At 38.8% G+C, this 17,417-nt stretch overlaps 1 protein-coding gene across 8 annotated transcripts in view; it reads right to left on the bottom strand.

Moving 5' to 3' along the window:
- The window catches only part of epb41l3a (erythrocyte membrane protein band 4.1-like 3a), a 92,477-nt gene that overhangs the window by 37,087 nt on the left and 37,973 nt on the right, over window positions 1–17,417 (bottom strand). For 7 of the 8 annotated variants that reach the window (XM_072680013.1, XM_072680011.1, XM_072680015.1 and 4 more), the window contains exons 2-3: window positions 6,306–6,457; window positions 5,278–5,469 (exon numbers count right to left, since the gene is read on the bottom strand). In XM_072680013.1, the coding sequence (XP_072536114.1) occupies window positions 5,278–5,469; window positions 6,306–6,446 (333 nt within the window). In that variant the 5' untranslated portion in view covers window positions 6,447–6,457. The remainder of the gene's footprint in view (window positions 1–5,277; window positions 5,470–6,305; window positions 6,458–17,417) is intronic. The other variant, XM_072680016.1, reaches the window with a different exon arrangement.

Here is a 17,417-nt window from a genome sequence, read left to right as displayed (position 1 = left end):
GCACTTTGAAAATTTCATGTTGAACTGGCTAACAGAAATAGACCACAATGACAAAATTGTGTGTGTCATCTTTTATAAAGTTATGAGACAACGAATATGTTTTTTTTTTTACAGTAACAACACAAAGAACTGATGATTCTGTTTTTTGGGGGGAGACTAGGGTATCACTTTCCAACAGTGAACTGAAGAAACCAGCTACAGATGCTAGTATGTACGGATTTCCAACTTTCTTATTGTTGGTGCCAGTCCTTTAAATTAAGAATTATAAAAAAGGAATCACTTACTATCCAATTTTCAGATTATAGCCTGTTCAAAGCAGCACACAATCTAGTACATTATATTCCTATACAGAAAACCGTGAACATGGATTTTCTCCCTGCATATCGCCCTGGAATATTCAAGCATCAAATTCCAATTTGACACTGACTGCTTTCACAGAACGCTTTTGTAAAGGTCTGAGTATTTTTCTAGAACAGGGCAAAGCACTGCAGAGTTGGGCCTGCCTTCCTCAGAGACTCTGTCTGATGCACGCTGAGAGGGCAGGCTGGAGGAAAAGGCTGCTGCTTTCCTCCTCTCATCATGCCTTTTTCCAGTCGGGTAATAATGCCATCAGTTGCTCAATGTGTGCAAAAAGGCTGGGGGTTAGGATTAGACACTCGAATGAGCTTTCTGCAGCGTGAGGCTGCTCCTCACTACCAAAAGCTGCTATTAGCTACACGCATTAGCACCTTGTGCTAATGGCTCATTTTAAGCACCGGAATTCCAGAGCCAGAAGAAAGACTGGGGGCTGTATGGCACAGAGTGTATGGGGATATATAACCGCTACATACTTACACTTCATACGCTCAACTAGATGAAATGACTGAAGCTGCGTAGCATCCCTGTCCTAACAGCATCTCCAAAAATTCATAACAACATAAGGAGACAAACACACCCTTAACTTGTTCAAAATTAAAATAACAAAAAGAAACAAAAACAGTTACATTTCCAGACATTTCTGTCTCGGATAACCGATGACTAAATCCAGACACTGCAAGCAGAGATTACAAGCTCAAGACAAATGATCCTGAACAAGTTTCTCAAAGTCTCAACACCCTTTGGTCAGATTATATTATCCCTTATTGATAATCACTCAGCAGATGAAAAATCCATCATCCATCCTGATTCCTTGAGCCAAGGGATCAAAGTGGATTTATGAGCTTACATAGGTGACGTTATACATTCAGGCACAATCCAACCACACATTGTTCACATTGTTCTAGCAAAAGAGTAAAAATCAAAAACGAAATGTCTGAACGTCCAGCGGTCTGAAGCCAAGTGTCTAAGTCATCTTGGTCCTCTTGGAGCATCCTTGTCCAGTACAGGGTAGTATTTACTCTACCTTTACAATTCACCTTAGGAAGGGCTGACATGTCCAATAATGTACTGTACATGATTAATAACTGTACATGTCAAAAGTGTTTAACACGCTCATTTTTGAATCACCGTAAACCTCCAGTAGACACGTTTTTTGCAGCACTTATTTTATCCACAGCTGGCCCAATGTCTTATTAAGATACAGTTACCAGGTTCTTAACTCACTTGCCATATGAAATGAGAGATTATATGAAAAGGGACAGGCGCTTTCTTAAATCAATACTCCTTCTGCACCAAAATCAACAGTGTACCGGATAATGTATTCATTTCGTTATTGTTCTATCAAAAAATAAAATAAAATATGGAATTGTTGCAAAATGAATGAATTATGGTTGGTTTAATGAATCAAACCAATGCCAGACATCCACAACAGAAAAACAGCAAACAGATTACACACATCGACTGAAGCTAAAAAAAGCTAGGTTAACAATGTGGAAGCCTTTTAAAGGCCCAACCAATAAAAAGGTCAGCACAGCCTTTTTGATAAGTCATCTCAAATCAAAATAATCTTAATCTGAATACTGCTAAATAGGCTACATGTCTTACATGTTATGCTGGTTAGACCTATTAGTGTCTAACAGAAAAAAATGTCAATGGCTGATTTCAGTTCATTTGCTCCATCACTGGTACATGCTATTAATGCACTGTTGCCACCAACTGAATGTATTTTTAACTGCAGTAATTAGCATACTTACAATTACAGTTAATTATAAAATTATGTAAATGTTCTCTTTTTAAGGGTGGTCTTCAGAAACATCCTGAAAAACAATGATTTGCAGGATAATTTCATAGCTCTTGATTTCTAAGAATTAAGATCAGGGCTATGTTTTCTTTGTTTTGTTTTTTTGCTACTAGTCACATAATAATATGTAAATACAAATCGGATGACAGGCATGTTTACTTTCTGGCTTGACAGGGTCGGCGCTGTGTTTTGTTTTTTTATGGCTTAAAAGAAAGAAGCAAAAATTTAAGGGGTGTTTTTCCAAGCCTGTACACACACCTATGCATACATTCTCATTAATGTTAAGAAGCTGCATTTTCAACATTTTTCTCGACATGAAAAGTGAGAAACTATTCATATTGAATATTGCCATCATAAATCTGTGATTTCAAAGGATTAATGAAAGCAACAAGCTCTGAAATAGAATTACCCAAATGAATAGCATTACTTGCCTTCTTCATTTGACCTTATTGGTCACACTCTTTGTGTGTGAGTCAGATGATTCACAGTATAAGTGTTAGTTAAGAGTTTTAGTACAAAAATAACCTTTGGGTCAGAGCTGTAATGAAGTGACTGAACAGCAACCTTTAATTTCTTACTCTGTTAAATACCAGACAATTGTAATCACTAGAGCACTCACACAGAGAGGCTGCATCATGCACACACACACATACACACATTCACACATAAGTAACTAAAAAAAAAAAAAAATCACAGAAATAATTGTACATGCCAGGAAACACACACACACACACACACACACACACATATACACCCTGCAGTCTGCAATGCTTAATCATCTTTCTACTCGGATGTAAATACTAATCTGGCTAAATCCAGTGCCAGAGGCTCAAACTGCTCTGAGTAGATTGGTTTCCAGTTCTTGGCGGGGGTCGTTCAGAGCTCAGCATTGTCCTGCTCAGACAGTAGTGCAGTAAACGTATAAATCGGCAGATTTATGCACCCTGACGAATGGGGCTCAAGTCTACAAAACCAGTTGGATGGAAAATCCTGTGAGGGACTTGAGGTCATTTTCTGGACAGTGAGGAAAGGTACACATGGTGAGACAGGGCATTCGCAGTTCTCTCGAACAGCAAATTGCATTTTTATTCACACAGTTGTCAGGGAACCTCTAATTACAGCGTTGATTTGATTTCCACTTCACAAATTGCTAGCCATTTCAAGCTGTCACAAATGAGGCTCATACAAATCAGCTCAGTCTCATCATTTACTGAGATGAGTACACAATGCTTGAAATGAGCATGTTAGTGTTTTAGACTTTCCTCGCTACTTCACAGAGAGTCATTCAGACAATGGGCTAATAAAGATCAGGATTATTATTAGTGTGCTAGTCTGTATGATTTGGAATATCAATCTAATGAAGAATGAGTGTGGAAAAAAACAGTGGTTCTCAATCTGTGCCCCAGATACACCCAGGCTGTCAACAGTGGGTTAACAGATCATAGTCGATCTGCCCCACTGTTCAGCATGCATGTGAACAGCGACTGAATTGCCAAAGTATAACCATAATAGTGTGTAATACAGTTTTACTGCAGTTGCTTTTTAAAGTAATGCATCGCTAACCTAAAAAGATACAGACAAAGCCACTGTGTGTCACATGGATGAAGCATTACGGTATACAGACATTGTGCCACGAAAAAGCCATATGATTAGAAATGGAAGGATCGATCCTTATCTACCTTATCTGCCCGGATCTGATTTGGAGTGCTAATCAGAACATATGATCACATGTTACCATATCTTACCATATCTGACTCAAAATGTGTGAAACTAACAAGCCTTTTGGGGAAAGCAGAGTAAAGACTTAACACCACTAACCGGATACACACAGACAGTACATCACTCCTCCAGTATGGTATCAGAACACAGCAGAACAAGCAAAAACAGCTAACACAAGAGAAAAGGTAATTGATCCATCTCTGTACATGAGAATGGCAACACATGGAGCATGGTCACACATTTGAAGTTACGCTATATGTACAAAAGTATTGGGACACCTGCTCATTCATTGTTCAAAAAGTGTTTATCCTGCTTTTTGAGTAACTGTCTCTCCTGTCCAGGGAAGGCTTTCTACTAGATTTTGGAGCACTGCTATTTTGTTTGGTTGCATTGGAGGTCAGAATGTTGGAGGATCACCACCCCACCTCATCCCAAACTTCCTAACAGATCCCAAAAGTACTCAATGGAGCACCATCTGGCATTAGGTATGGTGCCAATAGGTTCATGTTTATATGCTCCAGAAAGCCCTTATTCAATTGGCAGTACGTCTCTACAGAGACTAGACATCCTGTGTGCATGTTCATTTGCACATCTGTGTCAGAAATGGGTGCAACTTAAAGTACCACACTGCGTTTATTAGAAAGGTTGTCCACCTATAGTGTTACCCTTTTTTCCCTAATGATCCCATCCGTGACTAAGAAAACATGACATGCTCTGAACCGTGACTTTTGTGATCCTTTACACCTCCACTAGTCAACTGAAGAGCCTAGTGAACTAGCAGAGGTGTATCAAGTGTGTGAAAATACAAAAAAGTCATTTTGGAGCTTTTCTATATTCCATTCATCATGAAATTTCAACACAATGTTAAAAACTGAAATTCTATTATGTCAAAAAGCCTGTCTAATATATATTAGAATTATATATTGTTTTACATAATATGTATCCATAAGTCTACTGCTGTTTTCTGCTGTTCCAAGTAAAATATGTGTATGAGCTATCTGCTGACAGCTGCATTAAGTTTAGTAAATACAGATTGCCCTTCTCATATGGTTTAAAAAACCCTACCCACCTCAAAGAGTAGCAAAGTGATATTCAGTTAATTCCAACGATATTCAGAAAGGGAAAAAAAAAAATACTCAGTGATGATGAAATAGTAAAAGCAGAGCAAATTATCCCTTTTTCTGCTACAAATGTATGCAGTATTTTGATGTAAGGAAATCTGGGATCTTATTAGCAAGCCCAATATCTGGTTTTATGAGAGAAACTGAAGCTGAAGTGCTGAAGCTTTAACGACATCAGGGACTTCCAGTCTGAAACTGAAGAGTTATAAAACCACTAAGAAGACACTGCTTACCACTTCAAACATTTTTAACAACAAATTATGAGGCAGCTCCACTTACCTCCACCACACAGGTGTAGTCCGAGCCGTCCAGGAGCGTTACTTTGCACTGCATGTTTTTGGGTTTCTTGGTCACCTTGACTGGAGACCTGGAGAGCTTGCTGGTGGAGGACCTGTGGGAGGTGAGGTCGTCCTCGGCCACGTGCTGATCTGGCTTCCCCTGTGGGACACCTCCCGCCTCTCTCTCCCCGTTCTAGCCATCAGAGCGCAGACAAAGAAAATGGTTCAAATGGTTTCAAACCTCACAGACAATCTTCAGTGTACACTAAAGAGATGTTGATGTAGCGCTGGTAAGGAGTCAGAAATACTGCTCTATTTTGACAGAAGATTGGACATTAGAAGTTACGCATTACTGACACTGACAAATTTGCGATTTATCATGTATTACTATGATACTACTACTATTTAAATGTAATTTTACCAGGGAATGATTCATTACATGCTTCTAAAAGAAATTACAGTTGCATTTGATTTATGTTTATGATGATCTGCAGATCAGCACCTCAAATGTGTTTCTATCACTAATAAAAAAAGTGTTCTTTTTTGCAAAACAAGATTAAACAGACAACAGTTGTGTTAAAGAACTAAAGGGTGGCATTCACTGAAAGTGTAGAATCTACACATTTAACTGAAGTTCTAGTTTCAATGATACACCTCACTTCTGTTATTGCTGGCAATACCTCTGACTTGTGTACACAGTTTCTGTGAAAATTCAGCTTCCTGAACTCACACTCTAGATGGAAAAATGATTTCACGTTGCATATTATTTCATCATTCTAGTGGGTTGAGAAAATGTGAATTTCAATATGAACTTCAGTAATTGGATCGGGGTTGGCACCCCTTACTACATAATGCAAACACAGAATTGGAAACTGTGTGAAATATATTTCAGGCTGCGGTTTGGGCAGCACCATTTCAGATGCAGATGTGAAACTGTGTTCAAGTGTGTGAGTGAGTGTGTCTTCCCTTCTATTCAAATGAGCAAGAAACTGCTGCAAAGCTGAACTATTCCAAGAATCAGACTACTACCTGTTCTTTTTTGACTGGCGTGCTGTGGGCGGCAGCAGGTGGAAGCTGTTCGTCCAGGGGCGGGGCTGTGTGGGGCGGAGCCGCACCGGCCCCCTGCTGCTCCGGCTTGGCTTCTAGCTCTGAACTCGGCTCTGTCGTCATGGTAATTCACACTAGGATAGAGGAAAGATGAAATAAGGTGTAAGTAACTGCACATTATGCAGACACATCGTTAAAAACAGACATAGGCTTCTTTCAGACCCAATGTTCAAATACAAAAATACACGTCGGCATCTATTTTCTCTTTTAAAAAAAGCTTGTAAAAAAAACAAAAAACTATAAAATAAAAAAAGTAAATAGGTTTAACTGCTTCTCTCTTGACATCACTGTATTTCCCCAGTAATGTGCTGGATTCTGTTCACACATGATCCCTCCTGGTTTGTACGAACCCTGTCGACTTTACCAGCATTTCAACTCTGGCTTGTGTTCACATTAAAACCCAAAAGGAGAGAGTGGAGGCATATGTGATTATTTATCCTCTGACTATTCTGACACTTTATAGGAAATACATTATATATTTACACTTCCATTGATAGATGACTTCAGATAACTACTCTAAACTATAGTTTAAAGTATGTATTCTTTATTTAATGAGCTAACATTAGGTTGAGATTATTTTGTCTACATTCTTAAAATAAAGGTATCAAAAATGGTTCTTAAAAGCTACGCCATCAAAAACAACATTGTGGATCTCAAAAGAACATTTAGACTATTGCTTCCTACAAATCTAGGGTGTGTAAATGAGAACTCATAATTAAAGAATCTTCACATAATTCAAATGTCCTATACTAATTTTGACCTTTGTCGAAATAGCATTGGCATATCTAACACACAAGTTCTATTTCAAGTTTTATTCAGTAACAGATAAATTTTTGAAGTCAATGACATGCCTGGAGGTCTGTACAGACCTCACTCATGATACCATCTAAAGAATTACATGGAATTTCATTAAAAATAGTGCTACAAATGCACTTTTACAAAAGCCAGCATTGCTACTACAGTCTTCTCGTAGTTCTGTTAACCACCCTCTTTACTTTTTGTGTGTAGAAAAGTCCTGTGAATGGTTAGTGTTCATCAAAAGTGATCTCGAGAGACAAGCTGATATATATTTCCACATACCTCAGAGCCTGCCTACTCACAATTTGTGGCTGAACCCAAAAAAATGCAGACAGTGAAGTAATTCTGGCCACTCTAATGAAGCCTAGTAGTAAAGCCAACATGTACGCATGTGTGCATGGAAAGACTGACATGAATTTGTGTTTCAGCTGAAAGTAACCACAAGTATTTCACCCAGTAAAATCATGAACACTACACAGAGACCTAAACTTTACATGGATTACTTTCTGATGTCAATCTGAGAAGTCTGAGTATCATCCAGAGTATTGTGATTTTCTATTTAACAACCACTTTATTGTTTTGGAGCTACATTAAATGAGTAAAAAACTACTTGTACAATGAGGCAGGCTATCATTGTCGAACTACTAAAACACTCTATTACAAAAAGAAACCCACAGCTAACCTCACATCACATAGTGTAGGGCTGGGTGATCTTGAAAAAACTGCAGCTGCAATGTTTTGTTGTTCTGCGATATTAAAAAGTACAGGATTGTGCATGTGCACATTGCAAACGTTATGCTGAAACAATATACTGTGCAGCCTTAACACAGTGTAAATATGTGCTGTTTCAATAGATAGATCTGTTACAGGTCTGACCCAGAATCATTCTTATTTCTTGCTGATGTCCAATCCAGCATTTTTTGCTGAAACGTCCAGTTCCAATACCAATTGATATCAATATGCTATCTCCATATGGGTAATTACACAAATAAATCTAATGCCACTTCTTCAAAAACCTAAGTAAAGTGGGAAGGAAAAAGTGAGAAGGTTAGAGGTTAATCAGTAGGACATAAACTAGGCCTTTACGATAGTCCTTCTCCTTCCTTGATCCACTTAATGTTGAAACAGTACCGGTATGGGTGCAGATACTGGTATTTACACACAGAATCTGTATCGGCAATAGAGAGCACAAATACCATGAAGCTTACTGATGCCCCACTTTTTTTTTTTTTTTTTGTACTAAAACGTTTAAACAACCAGTAAAAACCAGTCATAAAGAGTTATCCCCATTAAGCAGGCATAGTAGTTTAGTAGCTTTCTACACAGAGATGTGTACCTAAATGTGAAATTGCTGCATAAGCACTTTTCGTTTCTAAACTGGCATGTTTTCCACTGCTCAGAAATATGAATTTTAAAACACTTTACACAACTTAAAAAGCTGTTTGGTCGAGCTTAGCAATATTATGCTTGCCTTACTGCAAGTGTTTCTGCATTGTGGCAATTTTTATTTCTTCATAGCTCTAAAACTTTTCATATGTGCAGTTACTAATCCAGCCTATTAAAAGTGGAACACTATAAATATCAGGATTTATTGCCATTTATCCCGTATTTACATCAGAGTTGGTCTCAGCATCAGAAAGGAAAAAGTGGTATTGGTGCATCCCTACTTAATGTGTGTACTGACATTTATCTACAGAACTCTGCATTTGAATAATGTTTTTTTAAGTGTTTTCTAAGGCGTTCACATGTATCCTCAACAATGAAACCATGCTTTGTAGCATACCAATTATCATACAGTAAACAACACTAGAATTGAATGTGCACAGATTGGATGGTCATACACCATAACCAGACAGTAGACACCTGATTTCACTAATTAGGTTCCGTTCTTTGTTAATAAAGTGAGCTCATTAGTGATATCAGATGATGCTGTGTTAGCACAGCACTGTTTATTTGGATCAAGTCGAGCATCTCTGCTCGAAGAAGCAGTAAATAATGGATTGATCCCTGGTGAAGCTGCTTGTGGCGGTGAAACAGCTTTGAGGCCAGAGCAGAAACACTCTCCCCTCGCAACAAGAGGCTTTCAGGCTGAAGCCACTGAACAGTTCTGTAATTTACATAACATTACCAGGAGTTCGTGTCAAATTGATCCATATTAATTCAACAGTGAAAGGCTAATGCTGATGAGCAAATGAATCACAAACACCTGGAACAGGACAAGCCATATATAAACTGTCAAATCTGTAAAATAAAGGACATTCCACAGCAGTGCCAGGCAAATACAAAACGAAGCAATCAAGCAAGCTAAGATCGCAGAAACATTCATGAATTTAAATGATCTGCATTTAGTGAGTAATGTGAGAATAGTGGTCCCTCTTAATAACAAGTTATTTAATGCTACAGTCAGTATCAAGTATCATTAGTGTACTTTGTTCTTTGCAAATATGGTAAACTCTTGAAACTCCTCAGTGTATGCATTTAAATAACAGGGAAGTTAACCTGTGTGTCAATGATTCACATAATGATTCAGCGATTCACTGAGTTCCGTTCGAGACACTGACAGTATTTTTTTTGCCTCCTAAGCAGTCCAACAAAATTATATTATGTGAACATACTGTTGAAAACTGTCTATCAGTTATCAATGACCTTTCTATTATTTTAACAATAAATGTGCTATAAATGATTCTTTAAGCGATGCCACAAAAGAACCATGTTTGTGATATATATATATATATATATATATAGAGAGAGAGAGAGAGAGAGAGAGAAAGAGAGAGAGAGAGATGAAGAACCTTTACATTTATCTTGGATAAAAAAAGCATTTATTTTTAAGGGCATTTTCCCACATGGCCCAAATACAGGAATTAATCTGGACTTGTTTGATGGAGGAGCTCATTATCACTGGTTTGCTTTCACAAAAAAAAGAGTTCCATTTGAACCATGAATAAATTGCGCAATTTGTTTTACTTTTTTAAGCACATTTTTGCAGTTCATCCATTTAATACTTTTCATTACTTTCACTGAATACAAACACTCAAGCGATAAAGAGCAGTGCCCTTCTGCAGTCATGGCTATTCAACGTGCAGGGGAAACCTGCAAACAAGGAGTTGTTCTTGCAGGAGAAGGTTCTTTGATCAAGCAGCTGATCAATCGAAGCAGTCACGTCACAAAATGAACCAATCACGCAACCCCACAGGTGGCACCGGGAGTGGATGGCTTCCTCAGGCACTGCAGACCGCACCTGCATTTACTAGTAGTGTACCCCAGACCACAGCTTTCAGGAAGACCAGAGATTGGTTCTCTGGGCGGCTCCAGGCCTCAAAAATAGCTTTTACACTTGACCAAATGTACCATACTCGCTGAGCAAGCTGACCTGAGTCCGGAAAAAGGCTTTAGTGTTTTGCACAGTCTCAATATTACATATATCTATTATATATATATATATATATATCTTTTGAAATGCAAGCCATCAATGAGTATGAGGCTAAGCTCAACGCCTAAAAAGTCAGCATAGCAGCGCAGGAGTGTGAGAGCCATTGCAGAAAATGGGTGTGCCCTAGCCTACTCGGTTCTATTTCAGGGGTGAAATTTACATCCTGAACACACCCCCAACCAAACTAAACTAAATGGCTGCTAAACTCAGCCATGAACACTTCACACTGAAGGACCACGTGTAAAACACATGCTTCTGTACGTTACATGCACACGACCATTACCACAAACTAAAAAAAAAAAAAAAAAAAACAACCCTCACATTTCAGCATATTACAGCAGATCTTGGAACTCATATCTGTGCTACATTTTCTCTCTTTGATTGTTAATCTAAACTGCCACAGCTGAGCACTGTGTCACGCAGTGCTCAATAGTCAAAATCATGCAGAAGGAGACCACTCTGGAGTCAGGCTGATAGAGGTGGCACTACTGAGTGGACACAAATGATTCTCAGATTTTGATAAGTGATGGTTTTGTATTTTAGGTATGGTAGCAGGTGTGGCTCTGGCCTCGGCTTCAGTCCATAAGGGTTTAAACCCATCTTAGTTTCATATCTAGCCTTTATTCACTAAGAACCTTGCTTCATCTTTCAAATCTACATGATTATACAGTCATATGAATATTATAAAATATCTGAGAAAGATGTTTATGACAAACTAGTGCTGAGCGTTATGGGAAAAGTAATATATCACAATATTTAAAGACATTTTTCAAAATACATGATATCATAATCATATACTTAATACATCCTCAATATGCCTAGAAAAGCATATTGTGTATCACGATAACAAAATCGATTATGATACGATAAAATATTGTCATATTGCCCAGCTCCATGACAAACCCAACATCCCCCCTTAATAACCAGACCAACTGAATTTATACACATTCTCAAATATCCAGCATTAATAATAAAACGCCTGTATGGTCAGACCTGCAATTGCGTCTAATAGCATAATATCAGATGAAGTCAGAATTTGTCAAATGTAACATTAATGCTTCCACCTGAGAGTTAATGTAGTGGTAAATGGGAACTTTCTACAACGCCAAGCATTTCTTTATAGCCTGCTGCAAAGGATGGGTCATTTTTTAAATATGACTTTACTAGTGGAAGTGCGCAGTAATAAAATGATGACAAAGTAGTTATGACTATGAACATAAACTTGCAGTTGCCAGGAAGTAAGAGTCTGCCAGGTATAGACTGTTGAGGATTGCTGATTATCCCATAATAACAGCGCATGTCAAGGACTGGGATGTACGTTAGACAGTATGTGGACACAGAAGACATGACCAAGAACGAAGATGCCAAATTGCTAAAAAACACCAAGACCAAGACTAAAACCACTGCCAGGTGACTGAAGGTGAAAAGCACTAATCATCGAATTTAGTAATTTGAATAATTTGACTACAAAAACTAGTTTAGTTTAATTAATGTCACCAACATCCATCTATTTTAAATGTCTCTGCTATCTCATCACTTCCGCTTTGTAGACTACTGTGCAGTTCCCGTCTCATTGTTTTACACGGACTGTGACGCCCATTTCAGAGATTTAAGGTGGCGAGATTTATTTTGCTCTCAATGGCAATGGCGGAAAATGAAGATATCGGTGTGCGAGTGTGGGACCATTTCACGCTGCGTAGGGCAGATACTGAAGTGCATTCACTTATGACTACATTTATTAGCATATAGATTTACTTTTGGAGATGATTGGGAATGTACCTTTGTACTTTTTGTTATTCTCTATTCTCAGATGGGCTGTTGATTAAATGGGCTCAGTTCTGGAGCCAATAAGCAAAGGTTTTAAGCTTTGATCTTTCATGTTGCATAACACACTATTGATATAGTTGTTTCAAAACACGAAAGTATGATTTATCCAATTACTTGATTAATCAATGGAAAATTGAGAGAATACTCGATTCCACAAATATTTGATAGTTGAAGCCCTAATCTCATTACAAAAGCTCCTGTCAAGGGGTGGGATATGTTAGGCAGCAAGTGAACCAGTGATGTTTTGGACAAGTGTTAGGACCTGAGTGACTTTGACGAGGGCTAAACTGTGACGGCTACCACTGGGTCAAAGCACCTCCAATACGACAGGTCATCCGGCGTGTTTCTGGTATGCAATAGGCAGTTTACCTACAGCGGTCCAAGGAAGGACAACCAGTCTTGTGGAGTCCATTCCTCAATGGGTCAGATCTGTTTTGGCAGCATTTGAGAGACCTACACAATCTTAGGCAGGTGATTTCAATGGCTGAGTATATCTATGACAGGTGGCCCATGCGAACAAACTGCCATTTATTTTCACAGTATCCTTTCACAAATCCTCTACCAATACTGTTCTTCTGTATTTCAGTGAGCTGTCCATAAGCCTTTTCATCATGCCCTGCCTGCTGAGACAGAAAATCAGAAAGTCTGGAAAGTACAAACTCTTACTGGTTCTCACATTCAATATGTGTCTGTGTGTGTGTATGCCTGGCTCTGTCCGACCTAATCTAAAGTAGGTCACACTCACGCCTGACTATGCTGTAGCGTGATCAGAAGCAGCTCTGCAATAAGCTCCCTCTTACATCATCACTCGTACAGAGGTGATTGGGGGCAGCTTAATGGACCTGGTGTCCATAGCAACCATATGTGGACAATGCAACCCCCCATATCAATCAACTAAATAGCTTTTATCCTCCTCCCTGAAGCTATGGTAGCCTGTAAAATGCTGGATGAGGCAGAAAAGCAGTAGAAAATGAAATAAACACATCAAAAAGAAGTGGTTACATAGTTAATTATGTAGCCAATGACATCTAACATGAATTTAAATTTAATTTATATACCAACACATCTGACTGTGTAATTGTACACTTTAATATTATAAAAACATTGAACACATGGAAAACATACATAAGGATTAGGGATGTCCAAAACCGATCCAGAAACTTGGGGGGCGATCCACGCGTTTTTAGTGAATCGGGTGTCGGCTTTTGAGGTTTCGATCCTTAGATGGCACTCTACTGTAACAGAGTGCCATCTGGCGTCCTCTAGGTGCCAGCAGACACAATCCTCAGTTACTGCAGACAAACTTTTCATTGTTTTTTCTCATTTTTCCAAAAACTACTCTAGACAGAGTTCATTTGTGAGATTTTGGTGAGCAAAACAAAAAGAGCTTTATTATTACGCTAAAGTTGGCTTCTAGTTCTAACTCTCCATTCCACCTTAAATAGTGCTGCAGTTACATTTTGTACATTTCAACAGCAGAACGTCACTGCTGCATTATTTAAGGTGGAACGGAAAGGTTGGGGAGGAAGAAAACTTCCCTGTGAATGTGACACAGCAATCAACCAACGGCACGCAGAACAGCAGTTAAACAGTTTGTTAGTAGTTGTGTAACGCCAAAGGTATTTCATTCCGTTATATTCATGTACGAATATATAGCATTACTCCCATCCCATCCTTTACTCCTGATTCACACTACTTTTTATTTGGTTCCAATCCAGCTCTGAACATCCCATTATAACCGAGGAGGAGACTAATGCACACATGCTAATGCACAAGTGATCTGACTGCAAAGCTGTAAAGGAACTGGGAACTGAATGGTCAGGTAGGTCAGTCAGACTGGACTGTAAGATATAAAACACTGAGTTTAAAACAGTCGTTTAAAAAGTTGATCAGTTTAGAATTTTCAGTTTAGTCTGATTAATAGAAACTGTTGCTAAAAACGGTGATTTGACTGATGTGTACAAGATTACTGGTGTGTCCAAGATTGTAGTAGTGTCTATTAGCACATCTTACCAAAGTAAGTTGGACTGTATTATTTACTGAAACACAAAGATTGTATCGGATCAGTATCGGCTGATAGTGAGCATTAAGAGAAGGGGGAACCATAATCAGCACATCAATTACAAATCTAATATGAAGTTACAATTCCACAATCTGATTTGTGAATCTGAGAATTCACAACTTTAGCTTTTCATCACTAGTGAAAATGCTGACGTATATGAAAGGGTGATTTCCATACAAATCAACAAACTAAACACTGTAATTTACTGATGGGTTGAATCAGTTGTGCTCGAGCATGAACAGCATCATTTTCCATCCTATTTAATGTAATATTAAGAGCTCAATATGAGTACTGCTAATTTAAGATACATTACTAAAAAAAGTACAGATGAACTGCTTTCAAATTCTAAATGCGTGCAAGTCATTCCATGGCACAAAGATTTGAGGCTGCAGAGGCGCAGTACTGTGTTCATAATAAAGTGATCACTGAGTGTAGATTATAAAACATGCAGTGGTGCACAGTGTGCTAATAGCTGTCATTAGCAGCAGTGACACTTTAATTTCATGTAATGGGCAATAGATTAAAAAACAGTTCCATCTAACACCAGGAATGTTTTTGCGCACATTCAGTTCGCATGAAGTAGACTGTGTATTACAAGACAGCCAAGATTAAGCCAGGAACAGATACAGAGAGAGAGAGAGAGTAATAAAGATCAAACCAGAGCAGGGAGAGACAGAGAAAGAGAAAGAGAGAGAGATAGAGAAATAGAGGGAGAGAGAGAGAGAGAGAGAGAGAGAGAGAGAGATCCCAGGAGACTGATGGGAGGAAGATTAAAGTGCCGGCCTGGTAAAGACAATCTCTTCATCACATTTTGACACTGCATCAAACGGAACAAACAGGAAGCCAACAGCTGTGTTTCCTCTTCCTCTCCCTGAATCACTCTTTTATATTTGCAGAGAAAGACACAAATAACTTGTGCCACTGCGGGACTCATAAGTACACCGGAGAACTTGTCTCCAAGAGACGCTGGATGCAGAATCAATGAGAGTTTGATTTTTGCTGCTTGCTGTGTTCATGACCGTTTGATGTCAATGCAAAAGTCTGGATTTCTCAAGATCACGTCGTTTATCTATGTCCATTTCTAAAATCAATAACCTCAATAAAATAATGACTCCAGTGTAAAAGGACCACAGACTGGAAAACTGTACTTGACAAAGTTGCATAATGAGAGTTTGATATGTGGAACTGACATACCATGAACCTCAAAGACTGCTGTGTCTCCATTAAAATGATAATCCGGCTTAACCAAAACAGAGCTATAAAACAAAAAACTGTTTTGTATTCATGCTCCCGAAATGTACAGAATCTCAGCCCACTAGCAAAAGCCTTTCGGGGCTAAATCTGAAGGCATCTTTGCAGGTGCAGGTCCAGGATCCACCAAAGAAGCATTGCATTTAATCTGGGATGTGCTAACCTACACACATTAAGCCCTGGGTAAAGGATGCTGATTGTACAAGAAATATGCGTTGCTTAAAAGGCCTGTTTACACCTGGCATTAACATACAATTTGTAACCCTAACCCTAACCCGGATTTTCTTTACACTTCTCATTAAAATGCGTGACCAGATCAGATAAGATTTTACTTTTGTTTGTGAAAAGCAAAACATTTCTGGCATTGCGCAGATGCTCGCTTTTCCTCAAAGCATGGATGAGCCTTATCTCATTCACTTCACTTATCAGAGGAAGCAAATGTACCATTTCTCCAGTGTTATTCCCAATAAAAATGACTCAAAGATCTGTATGCTGTTTTTTGAGCCTTCTTCGTCTGGAAAGGCTCTGAAAAGAAAGAAATCCGTGTGCGGCTAACTGTCCACAACAGCACACACACAACACCCTGTCGTTTACATCTGTGAATTAACATCTGTGAATTAAGTGAAGTTACATGTACAGCACTCATTTATTGCTCTATGTACAGAGTCCTCTACATTCCTGTAACAGCTCTTACAGGCTAAGCAGTCGTGGGAGTACTGTGACAGGCTTAGTTCAGATCTTTAGAAACTATAATATACAAACGTAACTAGGCTTTTACATGAAATGTCTGGGATTAAAGCAAGAAAGAAAAGTGTTACTCTAGAGCTCCCTAGATACCCCAGCAGTGTGAGGAAGATGCTGATGTGCCAGTAATAGAAAACCCCTAAGACATAAAGTGATAAACAGTTAGATATGGCCCCACTACAAGATACTGATATCATTTTCTTGAGAGAGAAAAAAAAAACACAGTGATAGATGATGTTTTTTTCCCCCAAACAAGATGGTCTTTCTGTTCTCCTAACTATGGACACAGTGATGAGCGTCAGGAACAACTCTTTTAACTAAGGAAAGGGAGGAAAGTACACTTAACCTTTACTGCACAGCAGTACAACGGAATTCAGGTGCCTCCTCAGCCCCCAGGGAGCAATTGAGGGTTAGGTGACTTGCTGAAGAGCACCTCAGCCACGGATGGTGGCCCTGGTGGTCCCAAGCCTGCTTCTCTAACTTTTAGTCCAGCCCTGCTTCCATTGCACAGCTGGCCTGCCACAGTTATGCCCACAACTTTATTATTAGTATTATCTTTATTGTAACTTTATAAAGTCTCTTTATTGAAATATAATGGATAATGAAAATGATGACATCCCAGCATGTCCTCTCTCTGCTGGAACTGTGTCAGCATTTAGCTTCTAACATTCTCACAGTAGGGAGGCTGTGAGGTTTTCTATTGCGTTTAATAGTGAAGCTGTTAAACCTCAGCACTCTCATGATGAAATTAGAAGTAGAAGTCAGCCAACATTGCTACTAACCAACACAGCCCCTCAGATTAAAGCCCTATGACATATAAACAGCTCCCTACTGCCCCAACACTACTGACCAATATAACCCCTCAGATTAAAGCACTCTGACATATAAACAGCTCCTTACTGCCCCACCAGCACTACTA

Source organism: Salminus brasiliensis, chromosome 5 (assembly GCF_030463535.1).
Source record: "Salminus brasiliensis chromosome 5, fSalBra1.hap2, whole genome shotgun sequence".
NCBI lineage: Eukaryota > Metazoa > Chordata > Actinopteri > Characiformes > Bryconidae > Salminus > Salminus brasiliensis.
Note: the sequence above shows the minus strand (reverse complement) of the source record. Positions and strands in the feature narration are given on the sequence as shown.